This window comes from Nicotiana sylvestris, chromosome 2 (assembly GCF_000393655.2).
Source record: "Nicotiana sylvestris chromosome 2, ASM39365v2, whole genome shotgun sequence".
NCBI classification, from domain to species: domain Eukaryota; kingdom Viridiplantae; phylum Streptophyta; class Magnoliopsida; order Solanales; family Solanaceae; genus Nicotiana; species Nicotiana sylvestris.
Window position 1 is genome coordinate 133,120,140 of NC_091058.1, and position 21,230 is coordinate 133,141,369.

Genomic DNA, 21,230 nt, shown 5'->3' on the forward strand with positions numbered 1-21,230 from the left:
AACAAAGAGACTTACCTCGTATATATAGCTTTCAAAAAATCTTCCAATTTCTGCCAAAATCCAAAAATCCTTCAAATTTTTTGAACAATTTTTGGGACAAATGGAGGGCGAGGATCGATTTACATCTATCCACGACTCTCATTCATCCAACAAATCGTCCTTTCGTACCCGAAATCGTGCGATTTTGAGGGAATATTCGTACTCTTCTGACAAATCCGTTGGGAATGAAGGTGACGTGGAGGGGAGGGGACCATGTGAGTGAACTCGGAAATGAGTTAAGGCGACTTGAAGAGGAAGACGATGAAGGAGCAGTAGGGTGCGCCGCTTCTGAGGTTGGGTCTAGGGTTTGGGAATTGGAGGAAATGTTTATAACAGGGGTTTTATTATATTAAAGGCAACGGGCGGGTCAAAATAACGGGTCAGATCCGGTTTGTTTGGACTGGGGCGTGAATGTTTGGCTTGGGGATTAATTGATTATACGGGAGGAACGATTGGGCCGAATTTGGGTGTTTAAAGATGGCCCAATTCAATTCTTTTTCCAATTCTTCCTTTATTTCTAAATTCCTTTTCTTTTCTTTTTCTTTTTTTCTTTTTTTCTAATTACAAATACTAATAACTAAAAAATTCTAAATTATCTAAAATGTAAAATTGAAGTAATTAACTAATTATAAAAATTATAAACATCACTTAAGTCTAGATTAAAAGAGAAAAATCAATAAACTAAGAATTAAAAGACAAAAACTGTAAAATGAGCTATTTTTGTGATTTTCAAGTTTTTCTAAATTAAATAATTACTGATTAATTGTAAAAAATATAACAACAAATTCTAAATGCAATGCATGATATTTTTGGTATTTTTCATGATTTAAATAAATTAAACATGCACAGAAATGCAAATAATTCAGAAAATTCTACAGAAATTCCTAAAATGACCAATAATTAACAAAAATCTATTTTTCTTGAGATTTTATAGGAGTATTTCATATGGGGCAAAAATCACATGCTCACAGTTATAATATCACTTGGAGGATTATTTCTTTCTAAGAGGTGTGAATCTATTCACCTTGATTAGAAAGATAAAATGCTTAGCACACATGTTTGATCCATGTTGATGGAAATTCTAGCATATGTGGTCGTAGATTGAATTCATACCTTAAAATGGTGTGATGCCTGCTACGATTCATTGTTAGTTTTTTCTATTGAGACTGAATGGATTGTTATATGGGTCATTCTATCCTTGGCTATGTGCGTAGTGTGGCCACCGTATAGTCTAAAGTCCTTTTTCAAAATGATTTTCTTAAAAACTCAAATATTTAAAATTGTTTTCTTGTCCTCAATTGACGTCGGCGTCCAAGTGGGAGAATGTTGGAATTTGGACTTACGTTAATTGGTTATAGCCTAAAAGGATAGTGACATGGCCCAAGTGGTGGACAAATAAAAGGCCTAATATTAAATATTGTGTGTGTGGATAAGTGAGGTCCAATAACTATTGGCTTGTGATGAGTAGACACTCTTTATAAATAGAGGTCAACCCCCCTTTTTTCTAGTTATTAGAAAACCCTAGCGTATTCTGCCTCTTGAATACGTGGTAATGGTAGACGTCCCATCAGTCAAGTTCTCCGGGCTGTGAGAGCGCGTAGCTAGTGGATTGTGGAAGTTGGTCTCAGGCTTAATCGTCGTTTGCTGTCCTTGCTGAATTCATGAAGTTTAACGGTACGCTTCCTTAGACTCTAACTCTAGATTGATTGTGTAATTGTGTCTTGATCTCTACTATGGCTACGAATTAATTATCTTACATCTAAGATCTAGATCACTTTTGCTGAGTGGCTAGGTGCTCTTTAGTTTGTATACTTCTTTATTGTTATTAATAGTAATTCACAGTGTTACCAAAAAAACATTGACATTTAAGATAACAAAATTCAAAAAGTATTTTTAGTTTATGATACATATTTTTAGTTTAAGATTTTAAGATTTAATGTTTTTTTAGATTGCTAAATTTCGTGGTAATTCAAACTAAAATATATACTCTATCCATTTTAATTTATATGAATTTATTTTTTTTAGTCCGTAATAAAAGGAATGACTCTTTTTCATATTTTGAAACAATTTACCTTTATATAATAATTTATAACAACACAAATATTATTATACCATAATTTTCTTTTCTTTTTTTAGTTTTTTTTATACCCAGTCAAATAAGTTTACATATATTGAAATGGTGGGAGTATAAAATAAAACGATTGATGTAAACTAAACATATCGTTAAAATGTATGCCACGGACCCACGGTGGTACAAGCTGTACACAAAGGACTTTAGATGGACATTACGAGGTAATCATTCACACAGCAAAATAGATTAGCACCTTACACAGCCGCGTGTCAGACAAAAACACCAGAAAAAAAAAATCTCTTTTTCTCCGTACAACCCCCATACGTCTTAACGCCTGATTCCATCCTATGCATAATTTGTGATTTTGTAAAGATAGCCGTATTTTAATTGAACACAACATAATATAGCGTTCAAATTTGCAGGCTTGTCTAAATCACCCACATACATGTTCCTATATGTATCACGATTTCGTCACGTTTATGTAGGAAGACGAAGCTGTTCTTGCAACATATATCTGTATATATACAATTTAAATATATCAATTATTTGGGAGTGATTTTTGGATTATTGATTCGTTATACCTATGCAATTTTTCTCTCCAAAGTATAGTTGGTCCAAACGCGGATAAAGGAGGATGGTGTTAAAATAGTTTTGAGGCTAATTGCTTGATTGATAAATTTGTATATACAATAGATAGGGGAAGCGATGGGAGCTGTAACGTCGTCGATGGCGGCAAAGTTTGCATTTTTTCCGCCAAATCCGCCGTCGTATGGGGTGGCGGTGGAAGAATCAACGGGAAAACTTAAGATGACAGAGGTGGTGCAGAGGGAAGACGTGGACATTTTGAAGCTATGGACGAAGAGAGGGACGGAAATTATGGCCATGTACGTGAGGAATCCGGCGGCAAAGCTGACGCTGCTCTACTCTCACGGCAACGCAGCTGATTTGGGGCAGATGTACGATTTGTTCACCGAACTTAGTCTTCATCTCCGGGTCAATTTGATGGGGTATCCTTCTCTCTGCTCTTTTTTAGTACTCTCATTTTATATCGCTGTTTGGGTACAGTTTTAAAGGGGAAAAAAGCCTTTTGATACATACCAAAAATTTGAGATCAATTGTATACAACGTGGATGTGTTTATCAAGACTTTGCTGTCTGGCAGCTGGAATTCCAAATCCGTAGGTGCACTTCTTAATGTGTGTGTATGCATATTTACATATTAAAAGAAAATGTTAAACTTTATATCTTACTATATTAATTTTCTATATCATATTTGAGACAGTGAGTTTCTATATGCTGGATGATACTCGTGTATGAGTCCTATGGGGTTCTGTTATGTATGCGCTTGCCAATTCAAAACAGAATGAAGCGACCTTAAGCCTAATGTCTTAGATGAATTTTAGTGATTCAGGAATAAGCTTGTGCTTGTTGCAGAAAACTTTGACCCAAAGGAGATGATCTATTATTCCTAGTTATTTTGTATATGCTCTCTTCATGTGAAGAGAACACTAGTGGATAAATGATCCTCCTCACTGTTGTTGTGATATTACCCTCCCCCCCCCCCCCCCAATGCAATCCACAGCAGTGATACTTTCACGTGGTTTGGGAACTACTATTTCCAGCCTTACCTGGTGCATATGCCTTAATGTTGACAAAACTTGTTTCTTCTATGGCAAAAGATAAACTTTCTTCTTAGTTACGTGGTTTGTAAAATGTGACAGAACATGTAACATTGACATATACCATCTTGGGAATCTCTCATGCTCGTCAGAGACTTCCTGGTCTTCAAAGTCCGGGATATGCTCACTTTTCCTTCTCCACTGGATTTCTTTCTCTCCTCGCTTTTAATCTGAGTGCCTAATTTTATTTGAACAGCGCCTTTGGGCAGAGGAAGCTTGAAGGAACAGTTGCTGCAAGTTTTGGAAAGTTTGCTTAGTCTTTCTTTTGTGGAACACTGAAAGTTTTGACTTTAAATCCCACCCCTTAATTTATTTAATAAAAGATAAGATATATGGATCCAAATTACCTCAAAATTTCTGAGTTTCCTCTCTTTTCTGGCAGGTATGACTATTCAGGGTATGGACAGTCCACTGGCAAGGTATGAAATATTTCTTTAGATGATTAAGTTTAGGCAGTTCAAGAAGAAATTACTTGACTCTGTATTCTTATTTTGCTATAGCCAAGTGAGCAAAACACTTATGCCGATATAGAAGCTGCATATAAGTGTCTTGAAGAGACGTATGGGGTGAAGGAGGAGGATATAGTATTGTATGGACAGTCTGTTGGTAGTGGACCAACATTAGATTTGGCATCCCGCTTATCAAGATTGAGGGCTGTGGTTCTACACAGCCCAATTCTCTCTGGAGTTCGCGTCTTGCATCCAGTTAAGCGGACATACTGGTTTGACATATATAAGGTTAATATTCTATTCGTCGTAGTTATGTGGAGCTTTGTTTGACCTATTTTTTTTATATTCAGCTGTTTTTCTTTCTTTTCTCTATGCAGAATATTGACAAAATACCATTGGTTGAGTGTCCTGTCCTCATTATCCACGTGAGTATCCATATTTTCTTCATGAATATATCACATTTAACTAGGAATTGGCCATGAATTAGTAAGCATCGATAAGTAGCAAAACTGACTCACTGGTTCAAAGCTGCAATCTAGCAGGTTTGGCTTCCATCTTGTTGAACTCTTTTAGGACTCCTCCATAGCTGCTTAGTGCTGTCCTCTTCTTCTAGGCCAAATTCATTGTGATTTTTGGTTACAAACTGATGAGTCAGTTGGTTTTACGGTTGATTGGTCGAAAGATGAAACTGGGCTTTCAAGCCAGAAAGGAAGTCCTCTAACTCATCTAATCCCAAGAAAAAGAAGCCGCCGCATATGATTGAAAGTACATTAGTATCACCGAGGCAAAAGAAAAGCAGGTGGCATTGCTTAGCTTAGGACTCTTTGCTGCAGCCGATGTGCCTGTTGAGGTGGATATTCTAGTTTCAATGCGTGTTCTTTGCTATTGTGCCTCCGGTTTGACCAAGTCAAGCTTCCCAATAGGAAACCTGTAAACTTTTGAGGGAGTAACAATTCAATTTACTCCCTTATTCCTCTTCCTCCTTCCAGTCTTCCCCTGCCAGCTTCTACTCCACTCCTGTCCCTGCCATTTTCCACCGTTCTTTTTGTAATGCATTTTGTTCATCTCTTTTCCTTGTCCTTACATTACCTTATCTCATTGACAAAAAGTCTTGTTTTTATCAATTAATCATGAACATGGCGGATCCAGGATTTAAACTTTATAGCTTTTAAGATTTTTACCATTGAACCCGTTATATTTTTTAAGTTATGGGTTCATATCTGCTATTTATTACAATTTCAGTGAAGTTTTACATACAAATTTATGATCCGCACCGAAAGTTATGGGTTCAGTTGAACGTGTACGGTACATACGATGGTACATCCACCCCTGATAAGTTATGCCTTTGTTTTTCAATTGATTGTTACCCAACTAGAGAATAGTATAAGAAATTAAATTCAGTACCCGAGAGAATGGTAGAGATAGAAGACCTGTATAGTTTGGATGGATCGACTCCTTGGTAGAGATAGAAGACCTCTATGGTGGCACTTGCTTCTAGAATTTCTAGCTGACATCCCCATCTGATCTTTTATTACATTAATTTCTAGGGCACTGCAGATGATGTTGTGGATTGTTCACATGGTAAGCAGCTGTTTGATCTATGTAAGCAAAAATATGACCCTTTGTGGGTTGAAGGTGGTAACCATTGTGATTTGGAGCTCTACCCCGAATACATAAAACATCTGAAGAAGTTCTTATCAGCTGTTGAGAAATCTACGGTTTCTAAAAATGGAAATGCACCAAGTATGGACCAAATAGATAAACTTGAAACATCGAAATAGCAGAGATTGTAGACGCAGGCCATGCAAACACCAGAAGGAGAAATCTAGACCAAGTACAGAAAAGCGAGAGAAACTCTATAAGCAAGCACAGATCAGATAGATTTATCAAGCAAGAGTATCGATCTAGCAGAAAGGACCAATAACAATTTGGACCCGCCAGAGAAAGCAAGAAACATGTTTGTGTAAATTTTCTACTTTTTGTGTATACTTCTTGTGTACGGGAGATTTTCTCACTTCAATGAAATTAATTTTCTTCATAAAAAAGAAAAGCAAGAAACAGCATTTTCTTCATATTATACTAGCTGGCTAAGAGTGTCTTTCATCTTTTGTTTCCTTGGGCTAATTAGCATGATCTTGTATAAAACGCGATCTCTGCTTTAACGAATGATAGGTTCTACTGGTGGCAGGTTTAATGATATTATGAGATCAGCCGTGTTATATATGCAATATCAACTGCTTCAAGAGTGTATAATTTCTCAGTTACCTCACCTATGAAAAAAGAGAATTTTTCAGTTAGCTCTATCTTTTGAGTGGTTTGATTGCTTTTGTAGTCATTTTTCCATCTCTTACTTCCAGTCTTGCTTTAATAGGCTAGTCATGTATACATTTAGTTAAATGATAATATGGTATGCTTTTGCATGTGTCTGAAATAAAAACTTAAATCATCTCACCAAAGGGATCAGAGGGAGCTTCGATTGTGTCTATGGCAAATTCCTGTTGTTTATGGTTAAGCTTTTAGCTTTCAAGACCCTTTGCAGATTCTTGAATTTAGTTCTCTTTTTCAAGTCTTTAGCTACCACTATCTGTGTAATAACAAAAAAATTGAGATAGAAAACGATTAACGGTGTATGTTCTCCCCTGCGAATGAGTTGTGGGGGCATCTTTCATTCCCTTGAAAGAGATCACAGGTGCAGTGCCTATTCACTTTGAATATCTTGAGGCCCGAATTTATTGGTGTATGTTCTCCCCTTCGAATGAGTTGTGGGGGCATCTTTCATTCCCTTGAAAGAGATCACAGGTGCAGTGCCTATTCAGCCCGAATTTATTGGTGTATGTTCTCCCCTCCGAATGAGTTGTGGGGGCATCTTTCATTCCCTTGAAAGAGATCACAGGTGCAGTGCCTATTCACTTTGAATATCTTGAGGTCCGAATTTATTGATGTTGAAGAATCAGCAGATGAATAGTGGTTAGAATAAGATATCAATCAAGCGAATAGAGAGTAGCCCTTTTTTAATTAATCTGGTCATAAATTTGATTGTAGTCAAATTGTTGAGTTCAGAGAAGATGCCTCCAACTATGCCCTTTTTTTAGTTGATGTGGCCATAAATTTGATTGTAGTCAAATTGTTTCGAGTTTAAAGACGAAGATGCCTCCAACTACCTGGCCAAATATGCATAATAGTGTAGGGAGCAGGTAACAAGTCCCATTCTCAGACCGGTACTCCACACCGTGGTTCTTAGCCACGTGCTCTATTTGAAAAAGCATTTAACAGTATGTTTTTTTTGTTTTTTATTTTATAAGGTAAAATTTTATTAATAAAGTACCAAGATGGTACTGTTGAAGTTTGGCAAAATGCCAAAGTCCCACATTGGTTGGGAGTTAAGTTTGGAGGGGATTTTTCCCCTATAAAAGAAGGCCTAATGTTTAGGATTGAAACACACCTCTCATTTGCCTTCTCATCTGTTTAAGGCATTTGTATCTTCTCTCTTTAGTATTATTTCACTTGTATTTTTGGAGTGAAATAAAATATTGGTTGTGTCCGAGGAGTAGGCAAAATTAGCCGAACCTCGTAAATTCTGGTGTTCCCTTTATTGTTGCTTTATTGTCTTATTTATTATTTGGTGGCTGTCATAATTTTGGTATAGTAGTTGTGACTTATTCACACTATATACATTTGGCTTCCGCAACAATTGGTATCAGAGCCAAGGTACTGTCTAAGTATGCTCTGTGGTTGCAGCATAGTCTGATCTTCCACATCAGAAAAGATTTATCTTGGTAACTGAGTCAAGGTTCTGTCTGAGTATGCTCTGTAGTTGCAGCTTAGTCTGATCTTCTACATCAGAAAGGAAATAATCTTGATTTGTGTCGTCAGCTATTAAATAATATTTGTGTCAAATATGGGAGACAATAAACAAGAAGAATCTACATCAAGTGTCAACAATACGTCATCATTGGCATCTTCGCTTATGACAAGAATTGTGTCAAATGCGAAATTTGCGGTAGAAATATTTGACGGGTCCGGACATTTTGGGATGTGGCAAGGCGAGGTTCTAGATGTCCTTTTTCAACAAGGGCTAGATCTGGCCATTGAAGAAAAGAAACCAGATGTTATTGGAGAAGAAGATTGGAAGATTCTCAACCGTGTTGCTTGCGGTACCATTCGATCCTACCTTGCTAGAGAGCAGAAATATCCATACACAAAGGAAACTTCTGCAAGTAAATTATGGAAAGCACTGGAGGATAAATTTTTGAAGAAAAACAGTCAAAATAAATTGTACATGAAGAAGAGACTGTTTCACTTCACCTATGTTCCTGGTACCACGATGAATGAACATATCACCAGTTTCAATAAGTTGGTTACAGATTTGCAAAATATGGATACAACTTATGATGATGGTGACTTGGCCTTGATGTTGTTGGCGTCACTTCCTGATGAGTACGAGCACCTTGAAACTACTCTACTCCATGGAAATGACGAAATTTCTCTCAGAGAAGTTTGTTCAGCTTTGTACAGCTATGAACAAAGAAAGCGAGAAAAACAGAAGGGCGGAGAAGGAGAAGCACTGTTTGTGAGGGGTCGTCCTCAAAATCAAACGAGGACAAAGAAGGGAAGATCCAAGTCAAGATCCAGACCCAGCAAAGATGAATGTGCCTTTTGTCGAGAAAAAGGGCACTGGAAGAAAGACTGTCCGAAGTTGAAGAATAAGGCCAAACATAACAATGGAAAGGCTATTATGGATTCAAATGTAGCTGATTGTGATGATTCAGACTTCTCATTAGTTACAACAGAGTCATCAACATCATCAGACATATGGTTGATGGACTCGGCTTGTAGCTATCATATGTGTCCCAACAGGGACTGGTTCGTGGAATTTCAAGAAGGAGAATATGGAGTCATCCACACAGCGGATAACAGCCCTCTTACCTCATATGGCATTGGTTCAATACGATTAAGGAACCATGATGGAATGATCAGAACATTGATAGATGTTCGATATGTACCGGATTTGAAGAAGAATCTCATCTCTGTGGGAGCCCTAGAATCAAAAGGGTTCAAAATCATTGCAGAAAATGGAGTGATGAGAGTATGCTCCGGTGCACTAGTGGTAATGAAGGCTAATCGGAAGAATAATAATATGTATCGCTATCGTGGCAGTACAGTTATTGGGACAGCGACAGTGACATCCAGTGACGACAAAGAGGCAGAAGCAACCAAGCTATGGCACATGCGCTTGGGACATGCTGGAGGAAAATCCTTGAAAACTCTATCAGATCAAGGATTGTTAAAAGGAGTAAAGACTTGCAACTTGGAGTTTTGTGAGCATTGTGTCAAAGGGAAACAGACAAGGGTTAAATTTGGTACAGCGATCCATAATACTAAAGGCATTTTGGATTATGTACACTCTGATGTTTGGGGTCCTTCCAAAACACCTTCATTGGGTGGGAAGCACTATTTTGTAACCTTTGTTGATGATTTTTCCCGAAGAGTATGGGTGTATACAATGAAGAGCAAAGATGAAGTGTTGGGAATTTTTCTCAAATGGAAGACGATGGTGGAGAATCAGACAGGCAGGAGAATCAAGTGTATTCGCACAGACAATGGAGGTGAATACAAAAATGATCATTTCAATAAGGTCTGTGAAAATGATGGCATCGTCCGACACTTCACTGTTAGACATACACCACAACAGAATGGAGTGGCAGAACGTATGAACCGGACCTTGCTGGAGAAGGTACGGTGTATGTTGTCCAATGCTGGCTTGGGCAAAGAATTTTGGGCTGAGGCAGTTACATATGCATGCCACCTCATTAATCGCCTACCATCTGCTGCTATTGATGGCAAGACACCATTTGAAAAATGGTATGGAAAACCTGCTATAGATTATAACTCTTTGCACGTGTTTGGCTCAACTGCATATTATCATGTGACGGAGTCAAAATTGGATCCAAGGGCAAAGAAGGCTATTTTTATGGGAATTACTTCTGGAGTCAAAGGATATCGCTTATGGTGTCCTATGACAAAGAAAGTAATATTCAGCAGGGATGTTACCTTTGATGAATCTGCTATGGTAAATAAGGTAACAGAAGATACCAAACAAAATGAAGGTGCTTCTAAGCAGGTGGAGTTTGAGGGAAAATTTATTTTTCCTACACAAGAAGCAGAGGAGGAAACAAATGAAGATTACCCTCTGGAAGGAGAGCCAGTAGAGGAGATTCCAACTCAGGAACCTCAACAACAACTTGAATCAATAGCAACCAGCAGGCCAAAAAGAACAATAACGAAACCTGTTCGTCTCATAGAGACGGTTGCTTGTGCAACCTCAATTGTAGCTGATGATGTTCCTACTACTTATAAAGACGTTGTCCAAAGTTCAGAAGAAGATAAGTGGAGGATTGCCATGAATGATGAAATACAGTCCCTTCATCAGAATCATACATGGAGATTGGCCAATCTCCCGAAGGGAAAGAAAGCAATTGGGTGCAAATGGGTATTTGCAAAGAAGGAAGGATTTCCTAACCAAGTAGATGTTCGCTACAAAGCAAGATTGGTGGCCAAAGGATATGCTCAAAAGGAGGGAATTGATTACAATGAAGTGTTTTCTCCAGTTGTAAAACATTCCTCCATTAGAATTATGTTGGCTTTGGTAGCACAATTGGATTTGGAACTAGTTCAGATGGATGTAAAAACTGCGTTTTTACATGGAAACTTGGAGGAGGAAATCTACATGACTCAGCCAGAAGGATTCAAAGTTGCTGGAAAAGAAAATATGGTGTGCAAACTTGAAAAATCGTTGTACGGATTGAAACAATCTTCTAGACAATGGTACAAGCGATTTGACGAGTTTATGTTGCGGCAAGGGTACAAGAGAAGCAAATACGATCATTGTGTGTATTTGCACAAGCTTAAAGATGGTTCCTTTGTATATCTTCTCCTATATGTTGATGATATGTTGATAGCTTCCAAGAATTTGGAAGAAATTGATAAGTTGAAGATTCAACTGAAGAAGGAGTTCGAGATGAAGGATTTGGGTGAGGCAAAGAAAATTCTTGGCATGGAGATAATTAGAGATAGACGTTCAAAGAAACTCTGTTTATCTCAAAAGGAATATTTGAAGAGAGTACTTCAACGTTTTGGCATAGATGACAAGACTAAGCCAGTTAGTACTCCACTTGCTTCCCATTTTAAGCTAAGTACTACTATGTCGCCAATGGATGAAGCTGAACGAGAGTATATGTCAAAGGTACCATACGCAAATGTTGTTGGTAGCTTGATGTATGCAATGGTTTGCACAAGGCCTGACATTTCACAAGCTGTTGGAGTTATTAGCAGATATATGCACAATCCAGGGAAGGAGCATTGGCAAGCTGTGAAGTGGATTCTACGGTATATTCATAATACTGTAGATGTCGGGTTAGTTTTTGAGCAGGAAGACAATCAGTCTGTAGTTGGATATTGTGACTCAGATTTTGCGGGTGATCTGGACAAACGAAGATCAACTACTGGTTATGTGTTTACTTTTGCAAAGGCACCAGTTAGTTGGAAGTCTACTTTGCAGTCAACAGTTGCTTTGTCTACAACAGAGGCAGAGTACATGGCTATTACAGAGGCTGTGAAAGAGGCAATTTGGCTTCAAGGATTGCTAAAGGAGCTTGGTGTTGAACAAAAAGGTATCACAATTTTTTGTGATAGTCAAAGTGCTATTCAATTAGCGAAGAACCAAGTTTATCATGCAAGGACGAAACACATTGATGTTCGGTATCATTTCGTACGAGAAATCATAGAAGAAGGTGGAGTCACGGTGAAGAAAATTCATACTACAGAGAATCCTGCTGATATGCTGACAAAGGTGGTGACTGCGGTCAAGTTTCAACATTGTTTGGATTTGATCAACATTGTTGAACACTGAAGATTGAAGATGAAGACACAACCAAAATTTGTTATTGAGAGAGAATTGAAAATGTGGAATTTTGCCAAGGTGGAGATTTGTTGAAGTTTGGCAAAATGCCAAAGTCCCACATTGGTTGGGAGTTAAGTTTGGGGGGATTTTTCCCCTATAAAAGAAGGCCTAATGTTTAGGATTGAAACACACCTCTCATTTGCCTTCTCATCTGTTTAAGGCATTTGTATCTTCTCTCTTTAGTATTATTTCACTTGTATTTTTGGAGTGAAATAAAATATTGGTTGTGTCCGAGGAGTAGGCAAAATTAGCCGAACCTCGTAAATTCTGGTGTTCCCTTTATTGTTGCTTTATTGTCTTATTTATTATTTGGTGGCTGTCATAATTTTGGTATAGTAGTTGTGACTTATTCACACTATATACATTTGGCTTCCGCAATAGGTACAACATAGTACAAACCGCAAACAGGAACCAAACAAACAGCCTACTTATTTTTGCTCATTAAAAACCTGGTTTGTTCCTCTCCAGCAAAGCAGTATGTTCTTTAGTTACGGTAGGCAATGGAAATTTTATTAGATTTAATTTCATAAGAAATTTGGATTTGATCTTAAATTAAATACATTTTGGTCCAAATAAATATTATGGGCTAATATAATTAAATTAATTATATAAGTCCAATGTATATGAATTAAATACATAAGTCTTAATCCATTGGGTTAGCCCATTTAATTGGTTTAATTGAGCTAAAGGGATGAGTCCACTTTATTAAGCCCAAGATGTCATCTTCCTAGAGGCCCAGTTTGGCGCCAAGAATGAGCTCGTGGATCAAACGCTGCAAATTTCTCCACGAGTTTCAAGCTTCAAGCAATCAAGTTCATGTTCAAGAAATCAAGTTCAAGCTCAAGAACGAAGAACAAATCAAGTTCAAGCTCAAGAATGAAGAACAAATCAAGTTGAAGCTCAAGAATGAAGAACAAATCAAGATTCAAGGAGTACGAGTTCAAATCAAAGTTCGTGCTAGTTGAATCCAAGATCATCGTCCGTGGCAACAAATATAGATTCAAGATCAAGCTCAAGGGCCATTGAATTTATTTACTATTAGAAAGAAGAATCAGAGGATTCATAGAGATTGTGCACTGAAATTATTTGAAATCAAATACTACGATTGTTGTGATTTTTCGGTCCTAATTTTATTTTCTCGACGCAATTTATTGTCTAAAAATTCTGACACGCATAGTGGGACAATCTCTACCTCTCATCTCTAACTTTTCAATTACCAAATTCAAGAACATTGAAATGTCTTCAAAGAAAATCAACTCCAATTCAACTTCCACCAAAGCTGCTAATTCCAAGTTCTATGTTGATGTGGAAAGCATCCTCTATGTTACTTTTGGAAGTTTTGGACAAGTTACGAGGAGTAAAGCAAGCTCGTCAGGGCAACAAGCACCACATCGTCCGTATCAATCCCTGTTTTCGGATCTTCATCCTTAAAAGGAGCAAGATCTTCCACAAATGCACTCGAAAGAGGAAGCAATGTTGCTGAAAAGATCAAGAAAACTCTTGCTCTGCTTGACCTCTACGGATCTAGGAACTCTGCTGTGAAGGAAGATTATGATATTTTAAGTGATGTATCCTCCCCACTTATACTGTATAGCGTGAGCTGTTCAAGAGTCAATCTGTGTGACAATCCATGCAACTCCCCATCATCTACAACAATCATGCAAGCTATGGTGACAAACACTTCATCTGTGGAAGAGTAGTTGGCAAACTTGACAGAAACAATTGCTGGCTTGACCAAGTGCATGCAAAATCAAGATGCCAGAATTGACAAACCAACAGACATGGTGGGAATCTTGATGGAAGAAGAATCCACCCATGCACCTAGCAAGCTCCCAGAAGTTCCAGAGATTGACTCTCCCTCAAGACGAGTAGCATCTGCTAAAGGCTATCCCTGTCTCATCTGAAGGCCATCGATCAAATGAAGGAGATCATTGAAGGAACTATTATGAATAAGTATGAAGTTGCTGCCAAGTCCTCCCTTACGTACGCAAAGTCGTACACTGCAAGGATCGATATGTTAAAGATGCTTGCTGGCTATCAACCTCCAAAGTTTCAACAGTTTGATAGTAAAGGCAATCTAAAGCAACATGTGGCGCACTTTGTTGAGACATGCAACTACGCTGGAACTTATGAAGATTACCTCATCAAATAGTTTGTCCGCTCACTAAAAGGAAATGCTTTTGATTGGTATACAGACCTCGAGGTGGGATCCATTGATAGCTGGGATCAACTAGAGCAAGAGTTCCTCAATCATTTTTATAGCACAAGGCGCATTGTGAGCATGCTGGAACTCACAAATACTCATCAACGGAAGGGTGAACCAATTATCGACTTTATTAATCGTTGGAGGAATGCAAGCCTCAACTGTAAAGATAGGCTTAGTGAAGTTTCCGGCATAGAGATGTGCATCCAAGGCATGTATTAGGGATTGCGCTACTTCTTGCAAGGTATTATGCCTAGAACATTTGAAGAACTTGCAACTCGTGCCCATGACATGGAATTGAGCATGACCTCTACTGGAAATGAAAGGCTGCCCAATGAATCTCACAAAGGGAATGACAAGCAAGAAGCCAAGAAGTAGGTCAAGTGTGTACCCAAGTCTGAAAGCAAATAAGCTATGAATGTCAACACATCACCTGTGAAGTTCACGATGAAGGTGAGCAAGAAGCAGAGTATGAAATCCACTTCTTTTCAAGATAAGCCAAGTGTAAAGTTGACTCTAAAAGAAATGCAAGAGAAAGAGTACCCATTTCTAAATTCTGATGTGCTAGCCATTTTCGAAAACTCCTCGAGTTAAATCTCATTGAGCTTCTGGAAATGAAGCGGCCAAATAAAGCTGGAAAAACTGATGACCCAAATTACTTCAAATATCATCGACTTGTAAGCCGCCCTTTGGAGAGGTGATTTGTCTTCAAGGACAAAGTTATAGACTTAGCTTGTGAAAAGAAGGTCGTTCTTGAAGATGAAAAAGCAAGCGTAAACCAAGTCTCTATCACATTTGGCTCATTCAGTCCATATGACTTATGTAGTTTTAAAGAAAGTAAAGATGAAGAATTACTGGAGAACAACAAAGTTGAACACGATCAACCTAATGATGATGAAGGTTGGACGTTGGTGACTCATAGTAGGCACCACAAAAAGAGCCCACGAAAAGAATGAATAGAACAACAAAAAAGGAAAATAATGGTAAAAAGACCAGGGAGACGGAATCCAGTTAAGCATTTGAAGAAAGCAAAAACGGAGGTGCACCATCCTCAAAAGCGAAGACATCCAGTGACCTTGAAAGATTTCTTACCATGTTGGTCCCACATGAAGATTTTTCGTGATGGTATTGAGGCCTCTTGTTGCAATGTTGATGAAGGGGAAGAAAAGAGTGATGACCTACCATTGGCACCATCTTTAGAAAATCTCATCGAGACAATACCTCAAGAAGTTAACGCGTGTGAGGAAAAAGTCACATTCATAAATGATGATCTTCTATTAGGTGACACTCTTCATAACCGCCCATTGAACTCTCAGAAAGTCGTGTGATGATCCAAGGATTCAACCAAGGGGGGCAAAGAGCCATAGGTGGCATCATGCAGGGAATCACCATTGAAGATATGCAATCAAATACATGGCTTCATATGATCGATGCAAAGACTTCATACAACATCTTTCTTGGAAGACCTTGGATACAAGAGAATAAAGTAGTTCCATCTACCTACCATCAACGTTTAAAATACTATGAGGGTGAAGTCGAGAAGAAGAGAGTTGATGATGATGATCCATTCACCGAGGCTGAGTCACACTTCACTGATGCAAAGTTCTACTTGAAGAACCACATTGTGAAGGAGCTAAAAGTAGATGATGGCATTAAAATCAAGAATAACGAGCCCACAACTAAAAGAACTGAGGTGACTAATGGTAAAGCCAAAGTTGTTACCGAGGAGGTACAACCCAATGCGAATAAATCTTATAGAGGGGATACTACGTCTTATGGAAAGAAAGTAAGTCACGTGCTCCAATGCGTCCCTAAAAGGAAGAAAGATGAAGGTGAATAATCTAATCTCCAAACTAACATGCTAAAGGAGTTAACTCTTCCAGTAAAACGAATTGAGGCAGTAAAGTTGTCCTCAAAGCCACTTGCAAGGTTTGTGGCCCAAAATCGTTTGAAGAATGTGGCACTCCCTAAAAAGTGAACAGATGAAGGTTTTAATCATAATGCTTACAGGCTATTTGCAAAAGCTGGATACAATCCCAATTAGCCGTCAAAGTTAGGGAAGCTCCTATCAGAAGCTGCGACAAGGCAACTGTTGATACCCAATTGTTTCCTATGTATTTTTATATACAAAATACTTTCAAAATAGCATATATATGCATACATAATCATACCCAAGTGTTTTAGTATTTTTCCAATCTTTTGAAAAGTTTTTAAATCAATTTACTATCCATAATTATTCCCAAAATCATCAATTTTGGTGAATAATTTATTTTATTTCCATATTTATACCAAAATATAGTTAAGATAATTTTTGTACATTTTTACAAATTTATTTGGTATTTAAAAGACTAAATTGCATATAATTGTAATTATAGCATATTTTAAGATTAATAGCATTTCTATAATTGTAAAATTGGCTTTAATATTTTTAAATCAATATTTATGCATTATTAGTTGGGTCAGTACTTTTAATTTGTTTTTAAAGTTTTTTTCGCTATTTTTATAAAATAAAAGAGGAAAATTGGCTATTTAACATTTAGCCTATTTCTATTTCAATTACATCCTCATTTCCTTTAAATTTTAACCTCAATTTGACCCCAATTCCGCCCAAATTAAAACCAACCCAGTTTCAATTTGGATCCAACCCACGACCCAATCACAAACGACCCAACCTGTTCCCTACCTACCACTTAAATCTGGACCGTTGATCACTCAAGATCAACAGCCAAGACTCGTCCTTCTATAATTAAACCTAAACGACTATCCTAATCTCCCTCATTCTCACCTGACCCACCGCCTTGAAACCCTTCATCTCTCAAAACACTCTCAAGCTCCCTGAAACCCTAGCCATCTCCCACCTAATTCTACCATGTTTCCACCGGAATCCGTGGCTTCTCAGTCCATGGATGGTTGGTACTCACCTCCCTCCACCATCAAACCATGGTTGTTCGAAGCTTTGAGGCCTGACCTCGATGGTTCTCGTTCATATCCTCTCAGATCTATAGTTCTATGGCTTCTCCGGCCATGCTCCAGCCTATTCAAGCACTAGAAACCTTTTCTAACTTAGTCGACTCCAGATCGGATTTTCTTTCAAGCCTTTCTCATTTCTAGGGTTTCTTCGAAATTCTGAGCTATTCGAGGTTTTTTCTCTGTTTTTTTTCTTAGATCTATGATATATTTGTGTTCTACTAGATGTTTAAAGTATTTTCCCCAATCTTTCTTTCAAAAATTGCTTCTCTTCGATTTAGGGTTTCTGAAAGGTTTTCAAAACATCTTTTTGATTCTTCCTTTTCTTTTCTTTATGTGTATTATGCTCGTGTGTTTTCTTTTCTACCACGTATGTGTTGTTCTTTTGTTTTCTTTCTACTATACATGACTCTTCTATACCTTTGTACCCTACTGTGCCTCTAGATTAGGCTCGCATGCTAATGTTTGTTATGTTTTCCTACATGTTCTTTGCTATACTTTCCAATATTCTTCTATTGTATGTGTTTCTTGCTGAGTTCTTTAACTTTGTTTGTTTTATTGGCTCTTGTTGGAGTTCTAGGGATGTCTCACTACTATTTCTTAAGCTTATATTACCCTTTTTTCTCTTCTGAACTTGCTTAAGTTCCGACTTTTCTTGAACATGTTCTTTATGCTCCTCAAATCAACTTTTTACTTTGTTGCTTCAAACCTGATATCATGTATGTTGGTTTATCATGAGTCTCTGAAAGAGACCTCTGAGCCTGTTATCTGTCTTCTCGTATCTGCTTCTGATTAAAGTTGAAAACCCTAGGCTTTGGGTTTTGGCAAGTTTTATTTTGGACTAGGGATACTTTGGAACTCTGGACTCTCAGACTCATTATGAGTCTACAAACAGAACTTGTATCCCTTTTTGACTCTGAACTCTTTCTATGATAGTCTTTTCTAATCAACATGACAACTCCTTTTTGCTTGATATTTGTGTGCTTTATATATGAGAAATTCTTCTTTCAAAAAGGGTTTTGCCAATTTGTGATTGATTCAGAATTTTTTTTAAAGGGTTCGATTGATTGTTACTGATTTTCTTTAATTAAACCTTTCTTCACCTTTTCTGGTTGGATTCATTCATACCAAAACTCAATTTCTGATTTTTATTGGCTGATGATTGATTGCCTTTCCTTATTTTGCACAAACCGTGTTGCTATCAAACTCTTTCCTTAAATAGTTTCTATGTATTTGCCCTTCTTGTACTGCTTTGGAAAAGATTTTAATCCAATTCTTTCCTTAATTGTCCTCTACCCATTTGAAATCAGAATCCCTTAACTAAAGGGAGATTCTGTGTGACTGATTGCAAACTATCCCCTTACTTTTTCTTACTTGTTTTCTGCACTATAAAAGGGGAACGACCCTTCTGCACTTAGACACCTTGAACCTTCAGTTCAACACTTCTAATTCAATACTACACACACACCTCTCAATTACGATACTCTTTCAATTCTCAGCTCTCTTCTGAGATCTTTTGTACTATTTGCTTGCAATTTGGTTTACAAGACTTCAGCTTTCACTTATTTGTTTCCCTGAAACTGGTATGCCTTAATTTCGATTTCAACACCATCCCTATGTGTTTATTTTATAGTTGCTACACTCATGTCTACTTTGCTATTCATGTTCTGTATTGAATATGCTACTCTCTCTTTGCATCTGCTGTTTGTTATGAACTCCCTATACCCCCACTCCCTTCTATGTGTTTGAGTTAAGGTTCATGACCTGACAACATTCACATTGCTGCTTAGGTCTGAACCTGATCCTCAATGGATCCCAACTCTCAAAATGTGGCTAATAGGCTAGTCAGGGGGTGTGTCAGCACTCCTGATTGCTGGGCATGACCACCAGCCTGCCATGGCTCTCCCTAATTCCCCCTTGTGCAGTTACACTTACTCTTAGATTCTAAGTTCTGCCCCCTCTTATGAGCCTTACTTTAGGACCTTGAGTTCCCTCTGAACTTGGACATCTGAGGGCTGGCATTTCCACATTGCACTATGCTCTTAATTCTGCAATGTGTTTGGGGTGTAATCATTGCCCGGATCCCTTTGATACTTTTGGGAACTGTGATACATCCCAAATATGAGAAAGGCTTTGGAACCTGATCCTGGAAGTTAGTTCACCTCATATTTTTAGACCTTGAGTCTAAATTAGGCTCCGTGGTTGTAGCTTAATTTCTGATGTAATTTTACTTTTCTTAATTCATTTTGGTCTGTAATATATTGTAATAACTTATGGGATTCTAGTGAAAAGGGGAGGGTCACTTATGTATGCAAAGGGTAGACAACATGCTCATAGGCGTTACTATTTACAAGCTCTGCACTTACGTATATCATGTAGAAATCCTTCCTATAAGTTTTCCGCACTCATGCACGTCATATAGAAATCTTGCCTATAGTTTCTACACTTTCGCATATCATATAGAAATCTTGCCCATAAGTTTCTGCACTTCTGCATATCATATAGAAATCCTGTCCATAGGTTTTTCTGCACCTCTGCATATGTAGAGATCATGTCTATAGGTTTTCTGCACTTTCGCATATCATATAGAAATCCTGCCTATAAGTTTCTGCACTTCTGCATATAGAAATCATGATTATAGGTCTTCGGCACTTCTGCATTTTACATCTATCATTAGGCAAACAGTTATAGGTTAAGTAATAATAAGTTTCATTCTAGATACCATGTCTATAGGACTCCTGCACTTTTAGAATCGTCTTAAAACAACAACGCCTAGAAATCATGCCTATAGGAGTAACCAGTTTAATCTGATTCATTTATTTCATCTACAAGTCTAAAATCAGTAGTAATGTCGTTTAACATCTGCATAACTTATGTGTTTTCTGCAATCAGTAAGCCTTCTTTAAAATTGGAGTAAGCACTGTTAGATATCATGCCTATAGGTCTCACTTAGGCAAACCATTAGGTAATTAATTAACTGCATCAGTCTTTGATAAATTACAACCAGGGAAGGCTAATTCGGACTCCTCATCTGAGAAATATGTGATGAATCAGCCTATACTATGCTTTAATTTAATTAAGACCATAACCAGTACATGCAAGTCATGCTAAACAATTTGTTTCTTTAAAGGAGACCTGTTTGAGCCTTTAAATGTTATGTGTTTTCCCATATCTGCTCTATGTGTTTTGTTTGTCGCCCTAGATTTTGTCCTTTAAACCGTAAAAGCCAAATCTCCCTTCCCTTTAGAACTAGTAGTCTCAATGCCTTTGAGGCTGATAGGATTGGGGCGAGTACTAGCATGTAATAAGTAACGACACCATTTTGTGCTTTAATACCTTAACGGGGTGGGAAGGGTAGATATGGATATGATGACCGATGCGCTAATACCACGTGTAACCCCTCTTTTGAGGAGTGATTACTGGGTATTGCATTGACGTGATCCATATTAATCATAAACCTAGGACCCCCTCCATTTACCTGTCCTTATCTGCTTTCTTTAGAATTGCTTAAATCTTTCATAAATTTCTGCTCTCTTTACTGTTCCTCAAAAGTCTTCAATTTATTTGCCATATTATATGCAAGCCCCTCTATTTGAGCACTTAATTGCTTACTTGATTATGTGAAGTCACAATTGTAACATGGCCGGGAACCACACTAGTGGATCTTGAGGGGTGCCTAACACCTTCCCCTCGAGATAATTTCTAGCCCTTACCCAAACTCTGGTTCTTCAAACTCAAACCCTTCTTAGTGTCCTAATGCACTTAATCATTAGGTGGCGACTCTTCAATTCCAAAACCCAATTCCCAAAAGGGAACGAGTTGACCTCCCAAATATCACAAGCCCGATTTCACGAGAAAAAGGG

At 37.8% G+C, this 21,230-nt stretch overlaps 1 protein-coding gene across 1 annotated transcript; it reads left to right on the forward strand.

The window, feature by feature from the left end:
- Window positions 1-2,298: 2,298 nt before the first annotated feature.
- On the forward strand, window positions 2,299-6,530 carry LOC104217061 (uncharacterized). Its single transcript, XM_009767216.2, has 5 exons — window positions 2,299-3,117; window positions 4,171-4,207; window positions 4,289-4,525; window positions 4,615-4,662; window positions 5,785-6,530. Exons 1-5 carry the CDS (start codon window positions 2,816-2,818, stop codon window positions 6,016-6,018), a joined length of 858 nt encoding a protein of 285 aa, XP_009765518.1. The 5' UTR covers window positions 2,299-2,815; the 3' UTR covers window positions 6,019-6,530.
- The last annotated feature ends 14,700 nt before the right edge of the window (window positions 6,531-21,230 follow it).

Coding starts and splice junctions, on each gene's coding strand:
- LOC104217061 (XM_009767216.2), top strand. CDS start 2,816: ATGGGAGCTGTAACGTCGTCGATGGCGGCAAAGTTTGCATTTTTTCCG. Junction 3,118..4,170: donor CTCCGGGTCAATTTGATGGG/GTATCCTTCTCT, acceptor CTTTTCTGGCAG/GTATGACTATTCAGGGTATG. Junction 4,208..4,288: donor ATGGACAGTCCACTGGCAAG/GTATGAAATATT, acceptor ATTTTGCTATAG/CCAAGTGAGCAAAACACTTA.